Raw genomic sequence first — 24,129 nt, forward strand, 5'->3', positions numbered from 1 at the left:
GCGAAGCGGGAGGTGCGGGGAGGGCTGTTGGGAAAGAGTGGAGGAGCTGGGCAGTCCCCAGCTGTCCCCAGGGAGTTGGGCCAGGGAAACCCCTCAACCAGGCAGGCTTTCGCGGAAGGTCACTGGTATTGCTACGACGGGGCACTGACACCAGAGGGCGCTCAACACAACATGACAAGCTGCCTGCTCCCCCCCCCCCCATGGGGGTGGGACTGTCTCCACTCTGGTTATCAAGAGTTTCTACATTCATCCCAAGGAAGCAGAGGCACACTATTTTTTGTTTGTTTGTTTGGTTGGTTTTGGTTTTTCAAGACAGGGTTGATATGTGTAACAGTCCTGAATGTCCTGGAATGCGCTTTGTAGATCACACTAACCTTAAACTCAGAGACCTGCCTGCCTCTGCCTGGGTGCTGGGATTAAAGGCAAACTCCAAAACCTCCCAGCTGGAGGGGGGAGGCAGATAACACCACTATTGGCCCCTCCCATTACCTAGGGGATAAAGCAGAAACAAATGCAGAGTCGCGGCTAAGCCCAGACTGGTTTGTACAAGAACTCACTGTGTAGCTGAGAAGGACCCTGAGACAGCGTCTCCAGAAACTCCAGAAAGCTGCGGTTACCACTGGGAGCTGTGAGCGCTAGGGTTTTTTCTTGTTGTTGTTTTGTTTTTTGTTTCAATTTTGTTTTTAGAGACAGGGATTTCGAGTGTTGGGATTAAAAGCCCGCGCCACCACCGCCTGGCCATGGCTGCTATTATTAGTTATCAGTTGTCAACTTGACTACATCTGGAATGAACTACAACCCAGAAATGGAGGACACACACGTGAGATGGTTACTTGCTTGGTTTGAAGGGGATGAATCCACTTCCAATCCAGACCTTTGAGGCAGGAAGACACATCTTTGATCTGGGCCATACCTTCTGCTGGAAGCCCAAATAAGGGCATGGACGAAGGAAGTTCTTCGCCTGCCAGCAAGTTTGTTCCTTTCCTGGCACTAAGACTCCTTCAGGATTCCAGTGTCTACCATAGGCGAGCTGAGAAAGTCAGTCTTGTGGACTGAGTAGCTTCTGGTCTCTTGGACTTTCCATTCACAGCCCGCCATGACTGGATCAGCTGATGCATAGCCTGTAAGTGGTTCTATATACAGAAAGAGATTCATTCTAGAAGTTCCGCTATTCTAGAGACCCACACCTGGTTTACCCGGTTCTGGGGACCGAGTGCTAGGCAAGCTTCTACTGATGGAGCTACATCCATGCCCTGCTTTGTTAACAGAGTATTTTTCGGAGATAGGATCTCACTCTTGTAGCCAGCCAAGGTTGGCCTTGAATTTGAGGCAATCCTCCTACCTCAACCTCTTTTATTTTATTTTATATTTTTATATGCACAGGTACGAAGGTGTCAGATGCCCTGGAACTAGAGACACAGACAGTTATGAGTTGCCATATGGGTGCTGGGAATTAAACCCAGGTCCTCTGGAAGAACAGCCAGTTCTCTTAAACTGCTGAGCCATCTCTCCAGACCCCTACCTCGGTCTCCTAAGCGTTGGGATTATAGGAGTGAGCCACCATGCCTGGCTTAAACCCAGACCTCTGACCCAGGTTGTGGCATCGCTTCTGTGGGCATTCCTCAGTCCCCTCTGAGGAGCATATACTGCCACTGGCACATCTACCCCTAGATAACCCCTGCATCTGACATCGTGGAAGAAGGCAGGAAGCAGGGACTTCTGAGATGGTTCTCAGGGCAGTAATTACACTTCGACTTCAAGGGCTACCTTTATCCCCAAAGCCAGGTCGCTCACCATCTACAACAAAAAATCTCATCAGAAACTGATTGCCCTCATCTCCTAGGTGGTCCCGTGTAGTCATCTGTCCTCTGGCCTTCTGGCTGACAGCCCTAGTGCTCCCCAAGCTCAGAGCCCTCACCCCTCCGTCCAGAACTGTATGTGCTCTCAACCTTCAAATGGTTGGCACGGGGCCCCAACCCTACCTCCCCAAAGGACTCTCAAAATAACTCCCCAGCCTCCTCCTTAGTCCCTAAGGTCGAATGAATCCCTTCTTAGCTTTCTTATAACATGACATTATTCTGCTTCCTTGTTCTCCGTCATTCTTTCCTGCAGAGGCCTGCGGTCTAGCTCTCTGGCTCACTCAGTGTCCTCCCTTCAGCACACAACCACAAGCAAGAGCAACAAACAAAGAAGCAAAGGAAGGGTCTTCAGCTCTCAAAGAACTTGGGACAGAGAAGTTTTCAGGGAGGTTATCCGGCCTGGGGCCACGGGTCAATGGAGCCTTCCCCACTGCTTAACGAAAAGGATTTCTCCCTCTTCCTGGAACCTGTAGGTGACCTTGGGTCTGCTGGCCTCAGAAAGGTGAGCTTCCATTCAAATTCTGGTGGTCCTCAGCCTGCCCCATGGTCAGACAGCTACTGCTTTCCACTGAGTCCTCCCAACCTCCTGTCCAGGAGTTTGAGCAACAAAATCCCACTTAGGCTGAGGAGACAGTGACTGTCCCCAATTTAACAGGAAGAAGTTAAGGCCCGAGAGGCTGTGGGTTCTCCAAGGTGGCTAGTATGCAAGTCGGCAAATGCACGTCTGTGCTTGGAACTGCTGCCCACGGCCCAGGCCCAGGGTGGGGCTGGGGCATGAGCACAGGCTAAGTGGTGGTTTGGACAGGGTCTTGAAGACTACCTTCTTGAGAAGAAAGCAGAGCTCAAAGACAGCTTGGAGGGAATCCCGATGGTATGGGGTAACTAAGTCCCGGAAACTAAAGATCACTGGAGCCAAGATATTTTACCTCAAAAGGACTTCCGAGTGACTGGGCTCTTGTTATGCTGTCTTGGCTATTCTAGTGGGAGGGGGGGATCCCGGGGGGTGCTGCTTAGGGGCCAGGAACTTGCTGCCCCACGGCCAGAATGTAGGGTCACGTTAGTGACAGAGTGGGGGTGAGGGAAAGAGCCAAAGTCCCTGCCATGAAAGGGGAAAGGCCTCCCACCTAACAGACAGCAAAGAGCTGAGGGGCAGACCTGAGGTCCTGGTCCTTGACTCCCTGGGGAAGGGGCCCCTTTCCAGTCCAGCCTGGCTCCAGGGTGTAAGTCAGGGCGGCCTTGCTAAAACTGATACCCAGAAACCAGATGCAGAAGATGATAAATAATGGAGAAATATTGGAGTCTCTGAGGCGCCCCACGCAGGCACTTTCCTCTCTAGGACACTTTTCCCAACCCCAGGAAGTCAGAGGATTCTGTGGCCATCGATGGTCCACACAGGGTCAGCCTGGAATAAGAGGAGTTCTGAATCCAGTAGGAACTATGGATCTGGGGCAGGACGCGGAGCCAGCTCGGTGCTCGGCACACAAGCAGATGGCCCCGAAACAGCAGCTGGGGTTCTTGTCTGAAAGACACACTTGCCCTAGGCTTCTCCAGCAGGGCTGGGCTCCCCTGAGAGATGGCCCAGGGCTCTACCCGCCACCTCAGATATCCAAGGGTGGAGCCTGCATGCGTGGGCAGGCCAGTCAGGGTGGGGTGGCTCTGCCAGGCGGCTCTTACTGCAGGCGGTTCACGGGCCTCCTCCTTTCCCGAAGGCTGGGCCTCACCCTTTTGTCCTATGGGTCTCCAGTCCTGCTTGGAGGCAGAACCTGACCTAAGACAGATGGCACAGGAGCAGAAGCCGGCCTACAGGTCCCTCAGCACAGGCCCCTTCCTTCCTTAGCAAAGTTCCCGGCTGGGCTGCGGTCAGTGAGTCTCACCCCCTAGGGCAGTACCCAGATTCCAGGGACCTGCTTCACCAGTGGCGCTCCGGAGGATCATGGGGAAGGAATCCTTAGAGGCTTTGTGCCCCACCTAGCCCTGCTCTCTCCCAATGGCAGCAATCTTCTCACCGTGTGAAGGCAGCGCTGGCCGGCCACCACTAGAATGTGTCATCTCAGGACAGCTGTTGTGTCCTAGTGGGCACTGGACCTTGATGTGGGGCCCAGGAACAGTAAATACCCAAGAGCAAGGTCACTGAGGAGGGTCACCCAGCATTTGTAGGGCCTAGGGACCCTTTGGCTTCTATCTCCCTGTCTCCCACCAAGACTGGCCAGATTGGTCTCCTTGGTCCATCAGGCCCGACCCTTCCCAGGCAGCCTGAGGCACAGCCTCTTGCGAGCCCTGCTGGCCCCCAGGGACCTTTCCATTTGAGATCAATCGGGATTCCAGCATGGGGCAGGGTGGGAACAGCCTCCTAAGTACACCACAGGCCTAGCCCCTGTGGGGTCATTCCCTACATCCCCACTCTCACTAGCCAGTGGCCTCCGCCCCACGGCCACAGACTCCTCATGGTCACAGGAGCAGTGTTTGAGCACATTCCATCATTAAATAAGAAGAGAGGTGTCAACAGGAACCCTCAGCAAGGAACTGCAGGCCTTGTGAGGCCCCCTAACCAGGACCACTGAGGAACACTGTCTCCTCCTTATAGCCCAGGCTTGAGCTACACAACCAGCTTGAGTCAAACCCAGAGGTGCACAGAGCACAGACGTAAGGTGAACAGCAGACACGGGCCCTGATTCAGGTAGAGGAGTGTCACTATCAGGAGATAGTGTCACCACCTATCTGACTGAGACATAAGGTGTCACAGGAAAGTCCTGCTCACAAACCAGAGGGTGGCAGGAGGCCTGGTGGTGGCTCTGGGTGATAAGCTAGGATCCTGGCTATCAGGAGTGAAGAGTGGGCTTCATGGCATATGACAGGCTGGCACTCCACAAATCTATAGCAGTCAGAGACCCTGGTCCTTTACCTAAGATTCAAGACAGGCCCAAGGGAGAGGAGAGGCTGTGACAGGAAGCTGTCCTGACCAGAGCAAGCAGGGGACCGGGCTGAAGCACCTGCAGCAGCCGGAGTCTATGAGGAAACTGTCCCAAACCAGACTGGCTTCTGGCCATCTGAACAGGGTGTCCCAGAGGTGTGCCTGCCCCTCTCCGGGTTCCTTACAAAAAAACTATGCACTGATTTTTATTTTATGTGTATAAGTATTTCGTCTGCATGTATGTATGTATGTATGTATGTACACCACAGGTGGGTTTGGTGCCTACACAGGTCAGAAGAGGGTGCTAGATCCTTTTCAAACGGGAGTTACAGACAGTTGTGAGCTGCCACTGGGGTGCTGGGAACTGGATCCAGGTCCTCTGCAAGAGAAGCAAGCGCTCTCAACCATCTCTCCGGTCACTTTCCCCACTTTTTGAGAGGGTTTCACTGCATAGCCCTAGAACTGGCCTAGAACTCTCTATGTAGACTAGGCTAGTTTTGAACTCATGTTCAAATACTCTCCTTAGGATTCTGAATGCGAAGATTAAAGGCATGTGCTAACACACCTGGTGTGTTGTTGGTTTATTTTTATTTATTTTGCTTTTTATTTTTAAGTGTGTGACTATTTTGTCAGCGTGTACATATGTGCACCAGGTGTGTGCTTGGTGTCAGAGAAGAGCAGAATAGAGTGTTAGCCCCCATGTTGTGATCCACCATGTAAGTGCTGGGAATCGAACCCAGTCCTCTCCGAGAGCAGCCAGTGCTGTCACCTCTGAGCCATCATCTCTCCAGTCTCCCTCTCCTCTGTGCTTTTTTATTTATTTTTATGCGCACTGAAGTTTTGCCTGCCTGTGTTTGTGTGAGGGTGCCAGATCTTCTGGAACTGGAATTATAGGCAGTTGTGAGTTGCCATGTGGGTGTTGGGAATTGAACCCAGGTCCTCTGGAAGATCAGCCAGTGCTCTTAACTGCTGAGCCACCTCTCCAGCCCTGTTCTTTTTTTTTCTTTTCAAATAAAAGGTCTTGCTATGTATCCATCCTAGGCCAGCCTCAAACTCACTATAATCCTCCTGCCTCAACCTCTTGAATACTATAATTACAGGCATGTACTATCAGGCCTGGCTGGGGCCCTTTGCAATTGGCCCATGCCTGTCACCGTTGGGTGGATTGTAGCTCTCCTCTCTCAGCAGTGTGTAACCTACTCAGGACTGGGGGATAGAGAGCCACAGTGGAACAAACAACCCAACCTTCCTTCCCTTACCCAAGAAGGGCAGAGCTGGGGTTCCAACTACCAGCACTGGCTCTGTGGAACTGGACTCCACCAGGCAACTCTTCTCCTCTGATCTTGCTGGGCAGGTGCCCCGAGTTTTCAATTGCTCCCCCAGATTATTTAGCCACAGCCTAGGCAATCCACACTCACAGCTTCTCTGGTCCTACCCTTGTTCAGCAGTAGATGGGACCACCACCTGCTCATAGCTGACCATGCCCTTGTTCAGCAGTAGACAGGACTACCACCCAATCATAGCTAGACCATGCCCGTCTTCAGCAGTAGACGGGACCACCACCCAATCATAGCTGACCATGCCCGTCTTCAGCAGTAGACGGGACCACCACCTGCTCATAGCTGACCATGCCCTTGTTCAGCAGTAGACAGGACTACCACCCAATCATAGCTAGACCATGCCCATCTTCAGCAGTAGACGGGACCACCACCCAATCATAGCTGACCATGCCCGTCTTCAGCAGTAGACGGGACCACCACCTGCTCATAGCTGACCAGCCTCTAAAAGGACCATCAAACCTGGTTATTCCCAAGGGAACCTGGTATCCTGCCTCTTACTCCCAAAGCACTGGTCAGGAAAACAAGCCAATCCTGTCACCTTGCTCACGGCATCCCACCTACCCTGGTTCAGGGACATCACAGGTGCAGTACTCGCTCCTTCGGCCCCGGGTACACAGGCCTTCATCTGGACACCCCAGATTCCTCCTCTCTCCACTCCACAACACTGAGAGAACTCTGGGGTCACTACATCTATACCCACTCCATCAATCCTAGGCTTCTCATCGGCTTGAACACGCTCAAGGATGGGAGGCTCATGACCAGACAATGGAGGAACAGCTCCAGACATTGAAAACGTCTCTATATGGAGTTAAATCTTGCCTCCCTATCCAGGCCCTAAAGAGCAAAGCAGAGGGCATCACCTCTCTCCCTGGCACTGCTGGGGACCCTGAGAACAGGAAGTCCTGACTGAGGCTCAGGCCCTGCCTCAGCACAGCATGTTGGTCACTCCGTGGAAATGGAGTTGCCTCTACCACCCAGAGTGCACTGTTGGCACAAGGCACACGCTGGGGCTAGCACAAGATTCTGAGCAAACACGGTTTCTAGGATTGGCTCCTTAGTTTAAAGTCAATGTTCCCAAATCCTTCAGTGATCCAGTATCACCCCTCTGCCATGTCCCCTTATGGCCCAAGGTGTGGAGCAGACTTACCAGAATGCTTGCCACAAGGAGGCCCAGCAAAGAGCAGGGCGTCAGTCACTGCCCTATGGCTATTTTGTGGGAGGGCTAAGGACACCTGTGACACTCACCTGCCTTGGTCACCCCCCCTCCGCCTCCCAGTGTGTAATATGCACTTGTCTGGCAGAGTCTGGTACAGAGTCCTGTGAAGTCTCGCTCTCAGGGAGAGACAGAGGGCACACCCAAAGCCTGGGAGACAGGCTTGCTGATTCCCCACACACTACGGATGAAGTCCAGGATTGCATCCAGCATTCCCATACGCCGTGGCATGCAGGCCGGGCACTGCGCTAAGCACTCTACACAAGGGGCTTCTTTTCTTCCTCGGGACAACTGAAAGAGGCTCTCTGGCCTGCCCAGGCTCAGACAATTGCAAAGAAATCCTGGCACTCAACAGTATGAACTATGCATCCTCATCCTGGACAAGGAGAAGCGGTACCACGTTAAGGGTCTCCATGGCACACAGTCCTGCCACTCAGGACAGGATACATAGAGTGCTCCTAACGCAGCCAACCTTCCTTCTCTTCAGGGTCTGTCCTCTCTTCAGGGTCTGTCTGATCACTCTCCCAACGCCCCTCCCCTGCTCACTCGGTTCTCCAGCTCCACACCGCCTATTCCCAGGACCAGAGCTGCCTCCTCAAGAAAGTCCACCATGGTTACCCCAGCTCTGATGAGTTTTAGAGATGGAAAGCAGGGGTGAGGCAGATCTCAGAAGTCCCAGCACCCAAGGGGGCAGAATCAGGTGCAGCCCTGTTTGGTGCAGCTGGAGATTGAGACCTGGTCCTCAGAGAGTCTCATCCTGGGGCAAGCTCCACCACATACGCTTTGTGACGTAGGCAGGTTACTTTGCCTCTCTGAGCCTGGTACATCACCACAGCGCTAAGTAAAGGCACCAGCAACGATCTTTGTCATTCTCTCACCAAAACCACTGTCCCTGTCCTCTCTGCCTCCACATTCCTGCCTACCTCATCCCCTTCCCTGGTCCACTCCTGCTCTCTTCCTGTGTCCGCCCATCTCCACTTCCATCAGGGTATCTGCTCCTTGCCAGAGATGACCCCACAGCTACAGAGGAGCTGAGCTGAGTCCCAGCAGGCCAGGGTAGGTCTGAAGGCTACAGAGGGCCAGCTGCTGAGACCAGCCCTCTTCTCATGCCACTTGGGGGCTTGCGAGGGGTAGGACAGTGTGTCTTGTCCCTCTGTCACCCCTTCAGGATAGATGCTTCAGGCTCCCGGCTGATGTGTTGAGGGAGCAGAGAGGCCAGCTTGCTTGCCAATCTGGGGGAGAGGCAGCCAGCCAACACCAGAGCCCAATGCCAGGCACCACCCGTGCCAGCAGATTGTATCTGACATCACTGCCGCCCCCTTGCCTGGTGACCACGGCAACTGGAGGCCGCCCCCCTCTCTTTCCACCCCCAGAACAGTCCTCATGTTCCTTCTGACCATGGGCCTCCTGTGCCGGATGGATGGTGGCGGTGGGGCGGCATTCTAAATCACCCCCACAGCTGTCGGGGCCAAACCGCATGGCAGTTAGGAAGGTGGGCGCTGGTTTTGCACACCTGACTCCTGGGTTCAGATCCCCAGTCTACCACTTGCTGGCCACGTATTCACAGGTCAACCATTTCACATGTCTGGGCCTCAGTTTCCTCACCTATTCCATAGGAGGGACTGAGGCCAGGATCTATCCCAGAAGAGAGGAGCAAGCTGCCACAGCTCTCAAGAGCTACTGCCGCACAACTGTGGGGCCTTGTCCAAGCCACAGGACCTCTCCGAACCCTGGTATCTTCATCTGGAAAGCAGGGTGACAATACCTTCCCTGACGAGCTGCCACAGCCGTGGGTAAGCACAGAAAATGTGTGGCACCGAGCCCAGAGCTTCAAAAGATATTCTTGCTGCTACCTCTCTCCCTCTCTCCCTTCTTTTCAGCTTATCCCCATTCCTCAAAACCCAAGGCCCCTGGCCCCTCTCCTTCCCTCTGCCACCTCCACAGATGTACTCAAGCCCCACAGTATCCCAGAACAGCATCCAGGTCTGAAGAGCGGCCAGGTGCCGAACCAAATCATGGGGACCGCTTCCCTTCAGCCTCTGCTCCCATCTTCTCAAGCAGTGACAAGGACCCCATGAGGCTGATCTTGTCTTGATAAAAGTCCCCCCACTCCACTGTTCCTCGCCATGGACACCTTCTTGCCTCCTAAACCAGCCACCCTAAATCCAGAGGGCACCGCTATGCCCTGGCAAGGAGACCATGGATGTCCTGGGAAGTGAAAACTTGTCCTCCGTGCCCCAAGCTATCCAGTCCCCTACCTTGGCAGCCCGGCCCTTGTCCATGCAGGCTGGGTTCTGGCAGCGCAGCCCCTTCTCTTCTGCTGGGCTCTGGTCTTCTGTGGAGAAGCAGAGGGCATCAGTTCATGGATGGTGGGGCGGGGGGAACCTACACTCCCCTGGGCCCTGGTGGCCTCCAGACCAGGGGACTGGTAGGGCAGACTGCTCAATCCTGCCTTCAAAGGAAGTCTGTGTCCTTTTCTCTTTTAAATGCCAACTTATCTGCAGGGGGAATCTGTTTGCAGAGCCCTTTTCTGTGCAGTTCCCCGGGGAAATTGTCCAGATTCCAGGGGGGAGTCCTTGGAAATCAGCTACTCCCTCCCTCAGTTCCACCAGAGGGAGCGGGTAACGCAGTGATCTCCTGGGACCCCAGACTTTCTAAGCTATTCCAGGCAGGGCCACGGAGAGGGAGAAGGGGTCCAAGGGTCCAGGATGCCCTTCCTAGCCCAGTTCACCAAACTCAGACCCTCTGAAGCTAGACATTCCCTTCCTGAGGCCTGGGGCGACCTCTGTTCCCCGCTGTCCATCTCTGACCATGAGTTTGGCCCCCTCCAAGCTGATGCCTTTTCTTCTCCGAAGCTGGGGCGCCTGGGCGAGGGGGCAGGGGCGAGGGCAGGGCAGCTGCAGCCAGCCCCGGGTGCAGAGGCCGGCGTCCACCCGGCTCGAGCAAGGCCCTCCCCGGGGCAGGCCCGGCCCCCACCCCGCGCGGAGCCCTCCGAGCCACCCTGGCGACCAGCCGGCCTGCAGGGCGGGAGCAGACGTCCGCCGGGTCGCACTCACCCATGGCGCCGAGCCTCCAGGAGCCGAGCGCGGGAGCGGGGGAACCGAGCGCGGGAGCTGGGGAACCGAGCGCCGCGGCCGCCTGGCGCGCGAGGCGGGGCGGGGCAGGTGGGCGGTGGGAGGAGCGCGGGGCGGCCCGCGGGGGGCGGGGAGCCGGCGGCCCCCGACGGCGCCTCCCCCAGAGACGGGGTGTGTCCCAGGTGGGGTCCCAGGCCCGGCCCTACTCCCCGCACCGCAGGCCTCTCCACGGATGGCCGCGCGCGCGCTCAGTGCGTCCCGATTCCTCGCGGCCTCCTGCATCGTGGGCCGCACGGCGGTGGTGGCGGTGGCAGCGGGGGCTGTTGCTGAGGCCGGAAGTGCCTCCAAGGAGAAGGCGCCTCCTGCACCGACACGCGGGTCGGCGACACACACGCACCCCCTCTGCTCCATGCCGCGCCCCCATTCATTCCGAATGGCTGCCACCCGCGTTCCCAGAGTCTAAGGACGAGGTGGAGGTGGGCGGGCCAGGGGCGGGTGGCCTTGAACGGCAGCTGCTGTGGTTTTAGTGTCCCCCAGCTCAGCAAATGCACAGAACTTTTAAGTTTCGCAAAATTGCGAGCATTCCCCCAGGCAGCTCAGCACTCAGAGACCGTTCTCCCTACCCCACCCAGCAGACCCCCACGGGCTGGGTTTTTTCGGGAGCACCACTACACTGGCTAGTACGCTTTAGGAAGTTTTTCCTAATGGTTTATGGAAATGGTATTACCAATAGGTGGACAGCTTTTATTGTTGGGTTTTGTTGTTTTTGAGTCAGGGACTCACTGTGTAGTCCTGGCTAACCTCGAACTTACAGAGATCCACCTGCCCTTACCTCGGGAGTGCTGGAATTAAAGGCGTGCACCCCCCACACTCCCCACAGGGACAGCGTTTTTTAAACCCTTGTTTAAAAGGCCCAGGATAAAGGATTTTGCTGCCCAAGTCTGACATTCTAACCCTCAACCCAAGGGGGAAGGAGAAATCCAACTGTCCTCGGACCTCTCCACGAGTTTTGGCAAAAGCTCTGGCTATCCTTGAACTCAGAGAGGTCAGACCGCCTCTGCAACTCAAATGCTGGGATTAAAGGTGTGGGCCGCCACACCCAGTTTAGAAGGGGGACTTTTGTAGAACAACAAAACTTCTCGTGGTAAGGAGAGGCCCTGGAGCAAAGGGCTGTGGTGCAGGGTAACCTGAGGCCTTTGGGCTGAGAGGAAAGCTTTCCCAGCATCCCTCAGGCTTCTCTAGAGACTCTGAGACCATCCCTGCACTTGGCTCCCATTCTCTGGTCCAGTCACACACCACACAGCACGGACCTTCTCGGAGTCTCTGCCTCTTCAGCTGTCCAGCAGGCCAGGTCGCCTGTCCTGGCACACAGGAGGGACTGACCCTCAGAAGACCCTAACCAGGCTACCTGGGTCACCAGTCCAGCTGACCCCAGCAGCCTTGCCTTCCAGGGGGTAGCTAACTCAAGTGAATGGGTGTCCCGACAACGTTCACAACTACAGCAGCCGTGGGGGAGATTTCTCATGCACCCCACCCAAGGAGTTTGCTCCTGGAAGATTCCAGGCCCCTGGGTTCTCAAAATATCAGTCAGGTTCTAGCATACTTTGACCCCAAAGACCTCAGAATTCTGAGTCCTTATTCATTCTCCCCAACCCCCTTCCTGGGATTTCATATAGCCCAACCTTGAACTCATGAACAGGCTGAAGATGACCTCGAATTTCTGACGATCCTGCCTCCTCCTCATCCTGGAGCTCGGATTACAGATGTGCACCTCCTGTTCATCTGGCTCCTTACTTGGGACACTCAATTGTTCGTCTGCCACCAGAAACCACATGCCCTTTAAGTCCTGCTGCACCTGTTCCAGGACAAGCCACCAGACGGACTGTGGTGGCCACAGCCTGAGGATGTACTTCTAGATGTATCTCTGGAGTGTGGTGTCCCCCACTCATGTTTCTGGGTGCTATGGCCTTTGCCTCCTGGGCTCATGTTCAAAGCACAAAGTCTCATGGGAGAGGGATTTGGGCATGTCTCAGGGCCCAGAGTGGTGTCTGGGCTGAGGGAGCAGGCAAAGAGACAGACGAGCTCCCTCCCCCAACCCTGCCCAGGACAAGCATGACCTCCCTTCCAAGAAACCTGCTGTCCCTGTGACCCAGGTGGAAAGGATGGGCCTGGAGGGCGACTTGAGTCCTTCTGTGTTGTCACTTCTTGAACACGCTGATTGGGCAGAAGTGGCCACCTAGCCTCGCTAGCTCGGCCAATTAGATCTGTTCTCCTGAGAGTTTGAACCGGGTCCTGAGGGCTTAGAGGGTCGGTCTGAGTGGACAGGAAACCTCAAGCTTGTTGGGAAGCAGTGAGAAGGGGACTTTAAGGAGAAACTAGTCAGCGAAAAGACCCGGGGCAGAGAGGATGAGGAGGACATAGCTTGGGCCTGCCATTGCTACCTGTCCTGAGCTTACCCAGGGCTCCTGCTCAGACCTGGAACAATGAATTTGCTCTTTCTTGGCCCCCAGTCCCACCATGATAAAGATCATCTCCCCGAGTCTGAAATGACCCAGCTGACCTTCTGCTCCTTGGCTCCTGCTAGCCTGAGGAAACTCAGGGTCCCTCAGCCAGGAAAGAAGCCCACTAGCTCCTCGCCCCCAGTGTTAGTCTCAGGACACCCAGCTTTGGCTCCCTGTTACCCCCCACCCTGCAGCACGTTCTCCACCAGAACTAGGCAGAAGCCAGAGCCGGCTGACGTGTTTTGTTTGGCTGAGCACAAGGTTTCAAAAGAATCTCAGTTGGTTGCCAACTTTGAAAAGTCAGTAGATTTTACATAAAAATCCAGATTGTTGGTTCCCCTTGACAAACCAGAAGAGTCTGGTAGCTCTAGATCCGTATTCCAGAAGGTTCCAGTTCTCAAGTGGTGTCTGTCTCAGATCGGTTCAAACCGCCGCCATCCAGAGACCTTGCTACACCCTATGGCTCATACCAGCCCCTCCAGGGCTATTTGGGCACTTTCCAGGGTTCTCTTTAAGGCCCTTTCTGCACTGGCCAACAAAGTCTTGCCCATTCTTCTTGGCTCAGGAATGCTGTTTTCTGCCCTGTTGCAACACAATTTAGACCCAGGTGGATCTCCCTGCTTGACCTACCCCGCCCCCCTGTCCTGTGCCTTTGGAGCAACCTATTATTTTCTCCCCTTCCTCTCCAGAGAGCTCCCAGAGCAGCCCTCACTCACGTGTTGAGCACCTGAAGGGAATTCTGCCTGCTCCCTTGAAGGCTTCATTTCACAGTCAAACCTTTGTGGCAACTGCTAGCCCCAGACGAGAACCACTGGCCCCTGCAGTGAGGGAGCCCAGACAAGCTCAACACTTGGGTGTCCTGTGTATATGCAACCCGAACCAGGTCCCTTAAGAAATAATTTATTTTGTATGTATGTATATGTATGTTTATGCACATACATGCAGGTACCTGCGGAGGCCAGAAGAGGGTGTGAGCCTGTCAGCTTGGGTGCCGGGAAGTGAACTCAGATTCTCTGCAAGAGCAGCAAGTGTTCTTTGCCACTGATACAACACCTTTCCAGTCCCTTAACCCAGATCTTGAAGACTTAGTGTGGGGTTGGGGGGAGAAGGTAAAATATTTCAATGATGTTTATTTTTTGTTTGGCTTTTAGTTTTTTGAGACAGGGTCTCTATCTAGTTCCAACTATCCTGAAACCCCACTGTGCCTAGCTGAAACAATGTCTTTTCAGAAAAAAATTTCAGCCACACTGTGGCGTACACCTTTAATCCTAGCACTTGGGAGGCAGAGGCAGGCAGGACTCTCTGAGTTCAAGGCCAGCCTGTTCTACAGAGGGACAGGTTCCAAAGCTACAGAGAAATCCTATCTCAAAACCAAAATAATAATAATAATAATAATAGTAGTAGTAGTAGTAGTAATGATTGAAGAAGACACCTTATATCAATCTCTGACCTCTACGTGCATATAATACATACAGTCTTGTATATATACCATACACAAAAGAAGTTAAAGAAGGGGAGAGAGAGAAAGCAAGAAGGCTCAGCACTTGAGAGCACTGACATTCCAGAGGACCTGGGTTCATTCCCAGTACCCACAGGGTGGCTCTCAACAGGTTCTGTATCTCCTGTTCTAGGGACTCTGGTGCTCTCTTCTGACCTCTGCAGCCACCAAAGCACATAAGCGGCACACAAACAGGAAGGCAAAACACCCACATACATAAAATAAAAAAATAATTTAAAAATTAAACTGAAAATTAAATTAAAATAACCAATAATGACTGTTCAAAAACATTATGAAAATAAAATGAAGTCAGGCTCAGGCTCACGCCTTTAATCCCAGCACTTGGGAGGCAGAGGTGGGCAGTCTCCAGTTTCAAGGCCAGCCTGGTTTACAGAAGTTCTATCGGGTAGAATTGTTTTTAAACACTTGAGAGTGGAAGTATGATCACTACTTCAGTTTATATATGAAGAAACCGAGTCATTCTAGACAAGCAAACTCTCCTAAGGTTACAAAGGCAGCCAGTGATGAGACTGAAACCAGTCTATATCTCTAGGACTCCAAGGTTGACCCTAACCATCAGTCTACAGAGCCACCATTGTGCCCAGCACAATTAGGTATTAAACAAAAATAAATGATCTTTCCAGTATGAAACGAGCACCTTCCTTCTTTCCCCATGGGCCTCAGGCAGAGCCCTCATCTACGGGCTGGCACACAGATGAACCTCCCTGTCCACTACCTCTCAGCCCCAGGCCGGACCACCAAAAGGCTGCCCCTCCCAGGAAACAGCTGTGACCTTGGATGCCCCCTCCCACGCTAGCCCTGCCCTCCCAGGGGCCTGTCTATGCTTGAGCAACTGTGCCAATCCTTGATAGGATGCAGTACTCCCCAGCCCTTCCCCCACACATACACACTGAGAAGGCTGAAGAAGGCAAAAATTGTCTCAGAACAGGCCAGAAGCCAGAGGGCTGTGCCCTGAGCCAGTGACCACTGGCCCGGATATCTGCCACTCCCTCTAGCAGACCCCAGTGTGGGTATCCCAAAAAGCCTAAGGAAGAAATGGAACAGGGCCCCAGGGTGCAGTTCAACGGATAGGTTCCTCACCAAGCATGCAGGAAGTCCTGGATTCAATTCCCAGCCCTGCATGAGAGGTGTGGCAGAGCTGCCAACCCCAGAAGCCCACAGGCGGAGGCTTCATAAACTACATAAGCCAACATCAGCTACACAAGGAGTTTGGGGCTGTGCTGATTTTTTTCTTTCAAACTGACACTGATTTAGATGTCCCTGGGAACATCTCAGTTGAGGAGTTGCCTCCATCAGACTGATCCATAGGCAAGTCTGTAGGGTGCTTTCTTAATTAATGATTGCTATGGGAGGGCTGGGGCCACCCACAGACAGGTGGTCCTAGGCTACATAAGAAAGTGCGCTATGGTGAGCAAGCCAATAGAAGCATTCCTCCTCCGCGGCCTCTGCTTCATCCTGCCTCCAGGTTCCTGCCTCTGCTTCCCCTAATGATGGACTGCAATCTGTAAGTCAGATAAACCCTATCCTCTCCAAATTGCTCTTTTTTAAAAAAGAGATTTATTTATTTATTATGTATACAGTCCTGCCAGCATGTCTGTCTACATGCCAGAAGAGGGCACCAGATCTCATTATAGATGGCTGTGAGCCACCATATGGTTGCTGGGAATTGAACCCAGGTTCTCTGGAGGAGCAAGCAGCCAGAGTGCCCTTAACCTCTGAGCCATTTCTCCAGCCTCTCCAAGTTGCTTTTGAGCACGGTGTTTTATCACAGTAACAGAAACATTAAGACAGAAACCAATCACTAATGCATGAAACCCCATCGGAAAAAAGAAAATCGAAATGGTGCCAGGCAGCGGTGGTGCACGCCTTTAATACCAGCGCTCGGGAGGCAGAGGCAAGCGAATCTCTGTGAGTTCAAGGCTAGTCTGGTCTACAGAGTGAGTTCGAGGACGGTTAGGACTGTTACACAGAGAAACTCTGCCTTGAAAAACCAAAAAGAAAAAGCGAAAGGAAGGAAGGAAGGAAGGAAGGAAGGAAGGAAGGAAGGAAGGAAGGAAGGAAGGAAGGAAGGAAGAAAGGAAGGAAGAAAAGGCTTGAGCCCCTTCCCAAAGTGCTATGGCAGTGTTTCTCAACCTTCCTAACACTTCAACCCTTTCATACAGTTCCTCATGTTGTGGTGACTCCCAACAATAAAATTACTTTTGTTGCTACTTCGTAACTATAATTTTGCTACTGTTATGAATCATAATGTAGATATCTGATATGCAGGATATCTGATATGTGATCCCCTCAAAGGGGTTATGACCCACAGGTTGAAAAGCCTTGTGCTGTGGGAATCTGAGATGTGTGTTAGTTAAATGCGGATCCCATGGAGGAATAAGCACAGGCCATGGGCCTTAATGCAGCTCCTGCCTACAGTCCAGATTCGCCGCTGCCATCATTCCCGCTGCCAGAGTCTAACCGTCACCCCGCCCACGCCCCACTCCTCAAGCTCAGTCAAAGGTGGGAAGACACATCTAGAACTCCTTCCTGTGGATAGAAAAACTGTCCACACCGTTTCGGCACATAACTTGTGGCCAATTGGCCACTTCCTCTGCCTGAGGCTGCCATGGGTCCCTGCTCATCTGTCCATCTGCCTGCTGCAGGCTTCCTCCTACGGCTCCGAGGAGGAACCGAGAGAAGGACAGGAAAAGAGGCTGCAGAAAGGGTTTGAGATTCTGATTCTGGACAGCCGTGCTCCATGGAGGGGCTCCACCTCTGATCAGGCTGGGCTGGTTCCGGGACCCAATACCCACCCACCTGGGTCCAAGCCAGGGGCTGGCTGGCAGCAAAGGACTGAGCCCACACAGACAGCTGTGTGCCCTGGTTCCCCCACCCAGCTGCCTCAGCTCCTCCTGGGCAGCTCACATGCTGTTAGTGCCCCGCCAGGACTTCTGCCCACCGTGCAGAGAACTGGACCTGGGAGCAAGTGGGCGGGAGAACTTCAGCTGCAGGCTTGGGCTGAGGGTACGCCTGAGTGCTGCCACATACGAGCTTCACCAGAATAAAGGTCCCAAAAGAATAGCCCTGCCCCAGAGGGTAGGCATGAAGGTTCAGGACCAGGGCTTAAAGCTCACCCAGGGAATGTTAGCTAGGGGGTCTGTGTGACTGAGGACCCCAAAACTGCAGGCAGTTGGTCATTATCGAACCCCAGAGACAAGAGAACAACCTAAGCAAAGAACAGACAGGAGAACCCCGGAGAGAAGCAGGATTGGCACATTGCAGTTGCCACCGTTGTGCCCATGAAGCTCAGTCCACTCCTGCTGAGTCTCCCTGGCTTGCAGCCTCCCTGAGACTGGGTATCGTGGAACCTGACAATCAGCGGGGCTAGGGAAGAAGATCGGCCTCCCGCAGCTGGCTCCACCATCCCACCCTCTGATTGCGGATTTCTCATTTCTCTGGCTAAGGCCGGATTCCAGCCACACGTTTCCTCCTCCCCGCCCCCGTGCCCCTGCTTCCTTTCTCCTCTTCCACTTTGCCATGCTCCTCACAGATCCATGTTCAAGGCAGCATGGCCACCGCTCGAGACACTTGGACACACTGTTAATGGAGTCCCGAGCTCTGGGGCCAGCATGGGCAAGAAACCCATCTCCTCCCAGCAGTGACAGTGGGGGGGGGGGGGCTGTCCAACACACTTCAGGCCTCCAAAGCATCCATTCTTCCTTCTTCTCATCTCCCCATGTGGTCCAATGGCCCCCCTAACTTCTCATGGCAGACCCAAGGCCTAACCTAGCCCTCTGGCCACAGGACAGTCTCGTGAGAGGACTCCAGACAAGCTGGGGAATTCATGTCCCTGGTGAGACTTCCACTCTCTTTGCTTTGGCCTCCCAGAGCATGAGGTTAAAAGTAAATGAACCAAAGCTGGAACCCAGCCATTCTGTGAGCTGGTCATCGGCTTTTGGCTTGGCTACTGTGGTCCAGGATTGTTTTCCAGCAACACGTCAGAACAGATCATGCATGGGTCAGGCCCACAGAACCAGTCCAGAGCGGATCGACATTGCTGAACTTAGACCAGCAATTACAACAATCACAGCCTGCCCAAATTGGGCCGTATCTGACTGCCACTGTGTGAGGTGATCCACCAAGTCACCCCAGGAATTGCTCTCAGCCTCTCATGATAACTCTCATGATAGTTGAGGGATACTATTGTCCTCAACTATGCCAAGGCCCCAGAGCTGAGCACCCCAAAACTTTGCCAGGCCTCTTGAGGACCACAATCTTACCATGGTTCTGTTTGTGTATTTATAAAGTGGAGGATAACATGGGAAATAACCCACATCCCTAAATTAGATCAGAAATATTCTGGAAAAGCTCAACCCCTGTGCTTCATCTTGGAGGAAGGGATAGGGCAGAGCCAGAGCCTTGACCTGACTAAGGGGCAGGTGGCCACTGCTACCACTGCTCTTTAGCTGAGACTCCAAGGTTAGTGAGGGGCAGGCATGCCCAGCTGGCTACCCGGAAGGATGAAGCACTTTGACATGTTCATTACCATCTAATCATCGCGTTTAGGGCCCTGTCCCTCCTGCAGTGGCTCTCCAGAGGGGCTGGGGACCCCACACCACCACAAGCAAGTGATCTTCAGCCACCATGCACAGGCCAGGCAGACCGACCAGGTACCCACAATTCCTGCAAGTCCTCAAAGGGAAATGGCTGTACCTACCCTCCAAGTCCTCAATGATGTCCAGAGCTGAGCTCCAGGAGAAGCGTTCCACGGCCCCCAGCTCCAACTGGGTCAGGTCACGGGGCAGGGTCTCCAGCTCATAGGTACCCCGCTTCCTCCAGTAGAGAAACATGCTGACACCTGGGGTTCCCCTTGCCTGGCCTGCACCTTCAGAAGTTGGGTGGCTCCAGGGACCTCAGTCCCTGAGGCCTGGACACAGTGGTGCCAGGATGCAGAGGGGCTGCAGAGACCAGTGGGGCAGGCGTTGGGCTGGCAATTGTGGCCCTCCCCAGGGAGGAAAGGGAGCATTCTGGGAGTGGCCGAGGGCCTTACATCTGACCAATGGCCAGGGCCCCTGCCTCACACAAAGCCCCTTTCTTCCCCTCCTACAGACATTTTACACATTTTGCCTTCCCAGCCCCCTCAGAGCCCCCACCCAGGAGATGGGCCGTCCGTCTGGGGATGCAGAGGCCTGGAAAAAAGTGCAATTGTTTCCTGTCTCTTTGCTAAGATAAGTTTTCAGAGGAGAAAAATGTGCTGCCCCAGGGACAATTCCAGGTCTCCACCATGACCTATGACCCAGAACAGCCCCAGCTAGCTCACAGATTCTCAATGAGGGATGAAGGCACCTGTGGAAATGCCAAGGGGTACCCTGAGAGCATGCTTCAGGCTCTCTCCCGAGAAGTTCAGATGTATCTCCTACCTCTGTTGAGCTAAGGGTTTCCAGGGAGTCAGAGGGCACAAGCCCTCACCTAGGCCAGTTATGCCAGCGGAGAGTCAGAGGGCACATGTCCTCGCCTAGGCCAGTTATGCCAGTGGAGGGTCAGAGGGCACATGCCCTCACCTAGGCCAGTTATGCCAGTGGAGGGTCAGAGGGCACAAGCCCTCACCTAGGCCAGTTATGCCGGTGGAGGGTCAGAGAGCACATGCCCTCGCCTAGGCCAGTTATGTCAGCTGGACTCTTTCTGAGCTTCTCTACACCCTTCACCAGGCTCCCAATCACCATCTCCTTCCTCAGCCTGTGACTCAGAGCAGGGGATGAGCCCTGGGTGGTTGAGCTTGGGCCAAGGACCCCCAGCATCATCAGGGAGTCTCACTGTTCCCGGCAGCATAGACCCCAGGTCAGGACCTGAGAAGGACTGAGGGAGAGCGAGGGCTAGGGGTACAGAGTTTAAGAAAGGAACCATGGGAGGAGGGGTAGGACCTGAATGCATGTGTGTGGCCTGGCTTCCATCTTAGGCAGGGGTGGGAGGTGACAAGAACCATAAAGGAGAAGAACCAACAGCATAGGTTGGAAAAGAGAAAGTTCCAGGCCAGACCTTGTCTCAGCAACAGCAAAGCTGGGCATGGAGAATCAAGTCTGAAATCCCAGAAGTCAGAAGGCATGAGAATCCAGAGCCCCAGGCCCTGGGAGGTTGGGTCAGTAGAATCGAGAGCCTCAGTCAATTGAATTGAAGCTGTATGGCAAGGTCCTGTCTCCAAAAAAAAAGAAAAGAAAGGAAAAAAGAAAAAAATAGCAGTAACAAAGTAACAAAATTTTGAAGCTGGAGATGAAGACAGCTCAGCATTTAAGAGCTCTTGCTGCTCTTCCAGAGGACCTAAGTTCTATTCCCAGCACCATGTCAGGCAGTTCACAACTGTCTGAAACTCCAGCTCCAGGGGACCTCACACCTCTGGCCCGTGTTGGCACCTACACTCACGTGCACACACCGTGCAGACATGCACATAATTAAAGTGAATAGAAATCAATCCTTTGTGTTGTTTCGTTTTATTTTGAGACAGAGTTTCTCTATGTTACCACTGTGGTGACCATCCTGGAACTTGCTTTGTAGGCCAGGCTGGCCTCGAACATACAGAGATCCACCTGTCTCTGCCTCGCAAGTGCTAGGATTAAAGGTGTGTGCCCACCATGCCTGGCATAAAAATAATGTTAAAACAACAGCAAAAGCCAAACCAGCCCATTCCCTCATTGGCGGTCTGAAGGCAAAATGGATCACTAACAGGTCTTCTGGAGTCACCCCAAAAAATTCATCCCTGGGATCTCTCACCACGTCTTTTGAAACCACCAAGACCTTATCCCAAAATCCAGGCTGAAAACTCCCCCAAGTATTTCTCCATCAGTAGACAAGGACACAGGCTTCATGAAGTTGTGTTAAGCCATCTTTCTTGTGTTGTTTTCTGTGTCTGAGTGTTTAGCCTGCATGTATGTCTCTGTACCACTTGTCCTGGTGCTCTCGGAGGTCAAAAGAAGACATGAATCTCTGGAACTGCAGTTACAGTGGCATGAGCCACCACGTGGCTGCTGGGAATTTAACCTGGGTCCTCTGGAAGAACGGCCAGTGCTCCTATCCCGAGTCACCTCTCCAGCCTAATAAGCCACCTTTCTTGCCTGTGTCCTTCAAGATCATCAACCCAGTAAGAGAAACCATGCCACGCTTTGCACACAAACATTAAAAGATCGGGGTACAACACCTGTAAAATACCATACACATGGAATCTTTAAAAATATGCAAACATTAATACTTCTCAAAATGCAAAGCATAGTAAAACCAAACAAAAGCCCAACTAGGAGTTTAAGGCAGCCCCACGGCGGCTCTCCCGAGAGTGGCGGCTCTCCCAAGAGAGGAGGGCACCTTCTTACACCACCTGCAAAGAAGACGCTGAACTCTGAGCAGAAGCTGGGGGCTGGAGAGTTGTCTCAGAGACATCTTGCCGATGCCTAGGACCTGGGTTACTGCTCCCAGCATCCTCTGATGACTCTCAACCATCTAACTCCGGGGGTCTGACCCTTTTCTGGTCTCTGTATGGAACAGGCACTCATGTCGGGCAAAGCAGCCACACACATAAAATACATTAAAAAAAAAAAACAAGTAGAACTTGGGTTTAAACTCAGGACTGTCCATCTTGAAAGTCAAGGGGAGGCTAGGAGACAGGACAGCAAGGTGGCCGTTAGAAATCCAGACTTGAGGCAGGCCTGGCGGCACAGGCCTACAACCTCCGCTACTCAGGAAATTGAGGAGGAGGACCCCAAGCTCAGGCCAGCCTGGGCTACTTAGTGAGGCCCAATTTCAAAACAGAAAATACTGAAAGGAGGTTACATATACAGTTCAGTTGGCAGAGAGTGATTGCCTGTTGAGTACAAAACCGTAAGCTTGATTTCCGTTATTGTATAAGCTGGGTGTGGTGGCTCATGTCGTTAATCCCAGCCTTGGGAGGATCAGAAGTTTAATGTCATCCTCAGTTACACAGCAGGTTCGAGGCTATGTGAGACACACCCCCAATACACACTCACACACATACACACACACACACACACACATACACACATGTGCAAAAATTAAAAAAACAAAGGCTGAGACTAGAGTACAGAGATAGTGTGAGGCCAAAGCGCAGTGGGGAGCGTGGGGCCAGGGCGCAGAGGTAGCGTGGGGCTAGGGTGCAGTGGGAACGTGGGGCCTGGGAGCGTGGGGCCAGGGCTCAGTGGGAGTGTGGGGCCTGGGCACAGTGGGAGCGTGGGGCCAAGGCTCAGTGGGAGTGTGGGGCCTGGGTGCAGTGGGAGCATGGGACCAGGGCACAGAGGTAGGGTGGGGCCAGGGCGCAGTGGGAGCGTGGGGCCAGGGCACAGTGGGAGCGTGGGGCAGACTTCCAGGCTGCGACCTCTGTGGGTTTGTTGGTGCATCCCTAGGCAGGCACCCTCACTGCCCTCAGGCCCAGTGGCTCTTCTGGTTTTCTCTGCTTGTACCTCCCTGTCTGTGCTCACACCCACCCCACTTCCTTGCCTCACCTCTCTACACAGGAGAGCAAGAGGCATCCTCAGTGGATCCAGACTGACTCCCCACACCTAAAGAAACAGCCGACAGTGCTCCGTCCAAAGCCTCAGCCAACCTGAAGCAGCTACGATCAGACGTGGCCGGACACCTCGACAGACAGCAGAAGGAAGGGCAACGACAGATACTCCTGGGGCCTGGGAGCTGAGCACCTGTTTCTGATTTAATCCCCACCTCACTTCCAGGGTTGAGATGGAGACACTGATGTCTCTGGTGGGTGACCTGCCCGAGAGCCACACAGAGCTAGGCAGGGCCCCAGGACCATCTTCTCACAGCTGGGCTATTCTGAGCTAGGGGTGGCTCTCATCATCCAACCTCACTTGCCCACAGAGCCCTCTTGGTCACCTCGGGGTACAGAGCTGGGGTCCAGAGCAAGTCAGGTGACCCTGAAATAGAGGTCCATTGGTTCGGCCCTAGGCTTACCTCAAATTCAGGGCTCTTGGTACCTCCGTTTCCACGTGGAATGTAGACCAATTGGTTTTCTCCACTTGGGCCTCCTAGGACTGGAAACGTTGGACCCCAGAGGCTTGTCCCTTGTCCAGATTTCTGGATTCTTTTCTGCTCCAGTGAGAAGCTGCTGGCCCAGGAGTCAGAGACAGGACAGAAAAGTACAGGGAGCTTGGAGATTCCAGTGCCTGGCAGTGGCATCGGACTGGAGAGAGGTTGAGTCCTCTGCCAACCACAGCTGCTTCCTTACAGGCGGAAGTGCCTTCTGAGGGCCCGGGCAGGGGACCACTGCAAGGTCTCGCTGAGTAAGGGGTCAAAAGAGGAAGAGGTGCAGGTGTCCAGAGCTGGCCAAGGCCATGGAAGTGACACAGCTGTCATCCTTGGCTCTGGGAGGTCTTTTGTGAGTGAAACCATGGGGGTCCTTTCAGTCATTCTGGATGACCCCTGACCCTAAGAGCTGGGCCACTTCAGGCAAGTCTGTCTGGGTTGGACTTGGCTCTGAGTCCTGCCCCCTGCTACAGTAGCCAGTGGGTGTTGGAGTCTCAGATTCTCCAAAATGGGTTCAGAGGGGCGCGGGCAGAGGGGTGAGGGTACAGAGGTGAGGGCAGAGGGGCTAGGGTTTAAGGGCGAATATTGCTCTAGCCGGGGACTGGAGTTCATTTCTGCGGACCCGGAGATTGCGTGTGTGTGTGTGTGTGTGTGTGTGTGTGTGTGTGTGTGCATAGGCACACCTCTGCCA

At 53.7% G+C, this 24,129-nt stretch overlaps 1 protein-coding gene across 4 annotated transcripts in view; it reads right to left on the reverse strand.

Moving 5' to 3' along the window:
- Window positions 1-23,596, reverse strand: part of Plekhg5 (pleckstrin homology and RhoGEF domain containing G5) — a 45,057-nt gene extending 21,461 nt beyond the window's left edge. For 2 of the 4 annotated variants that reach the window (XM_087906823.1, XM_087906824.1), the window contains exons 1-2: window positions 10,380-10,503; window positions 9,582-9,658 (exon numbers count right to left, since the gene is read on the reverse strand). In XM_087906823.1, the coding sequence (XP_087762949.1) occupies window positions 9,582-9,658; window positions 10,380-10,383 (81 nt within the window). In that variant the 5' untranslated portion in view covers window positions 10,384-10,503. Of the gene's footprint in view, window positions 1-8,928; window positions 9,067-9,581; window positions 9,659-10,379; window positions 10,504-23,366 lie in introns of those variants that run through there. The other 2 variants (XM_087906825.1, XM_087906826.1) reach the window with 2 other exon arrangements.
- Between the last annotated feature and the right edge of the window lie 533 nt (window positions 23,597-24,129).

Source organism: Myodes glareolus, chromosome 6 (assembly GCF_982192425.1).
Source record: "Myodes glareolus chromosome 6, mMyoGla1.1, whole genome shotgun sequence".
NCBI classification, from domain to species: domain Eukaryota; kingdom Metazoa; phylum Chordata; class Mammalia; order Rodentia; family Cricetidae; genus Myodes; species Myodes glareolus.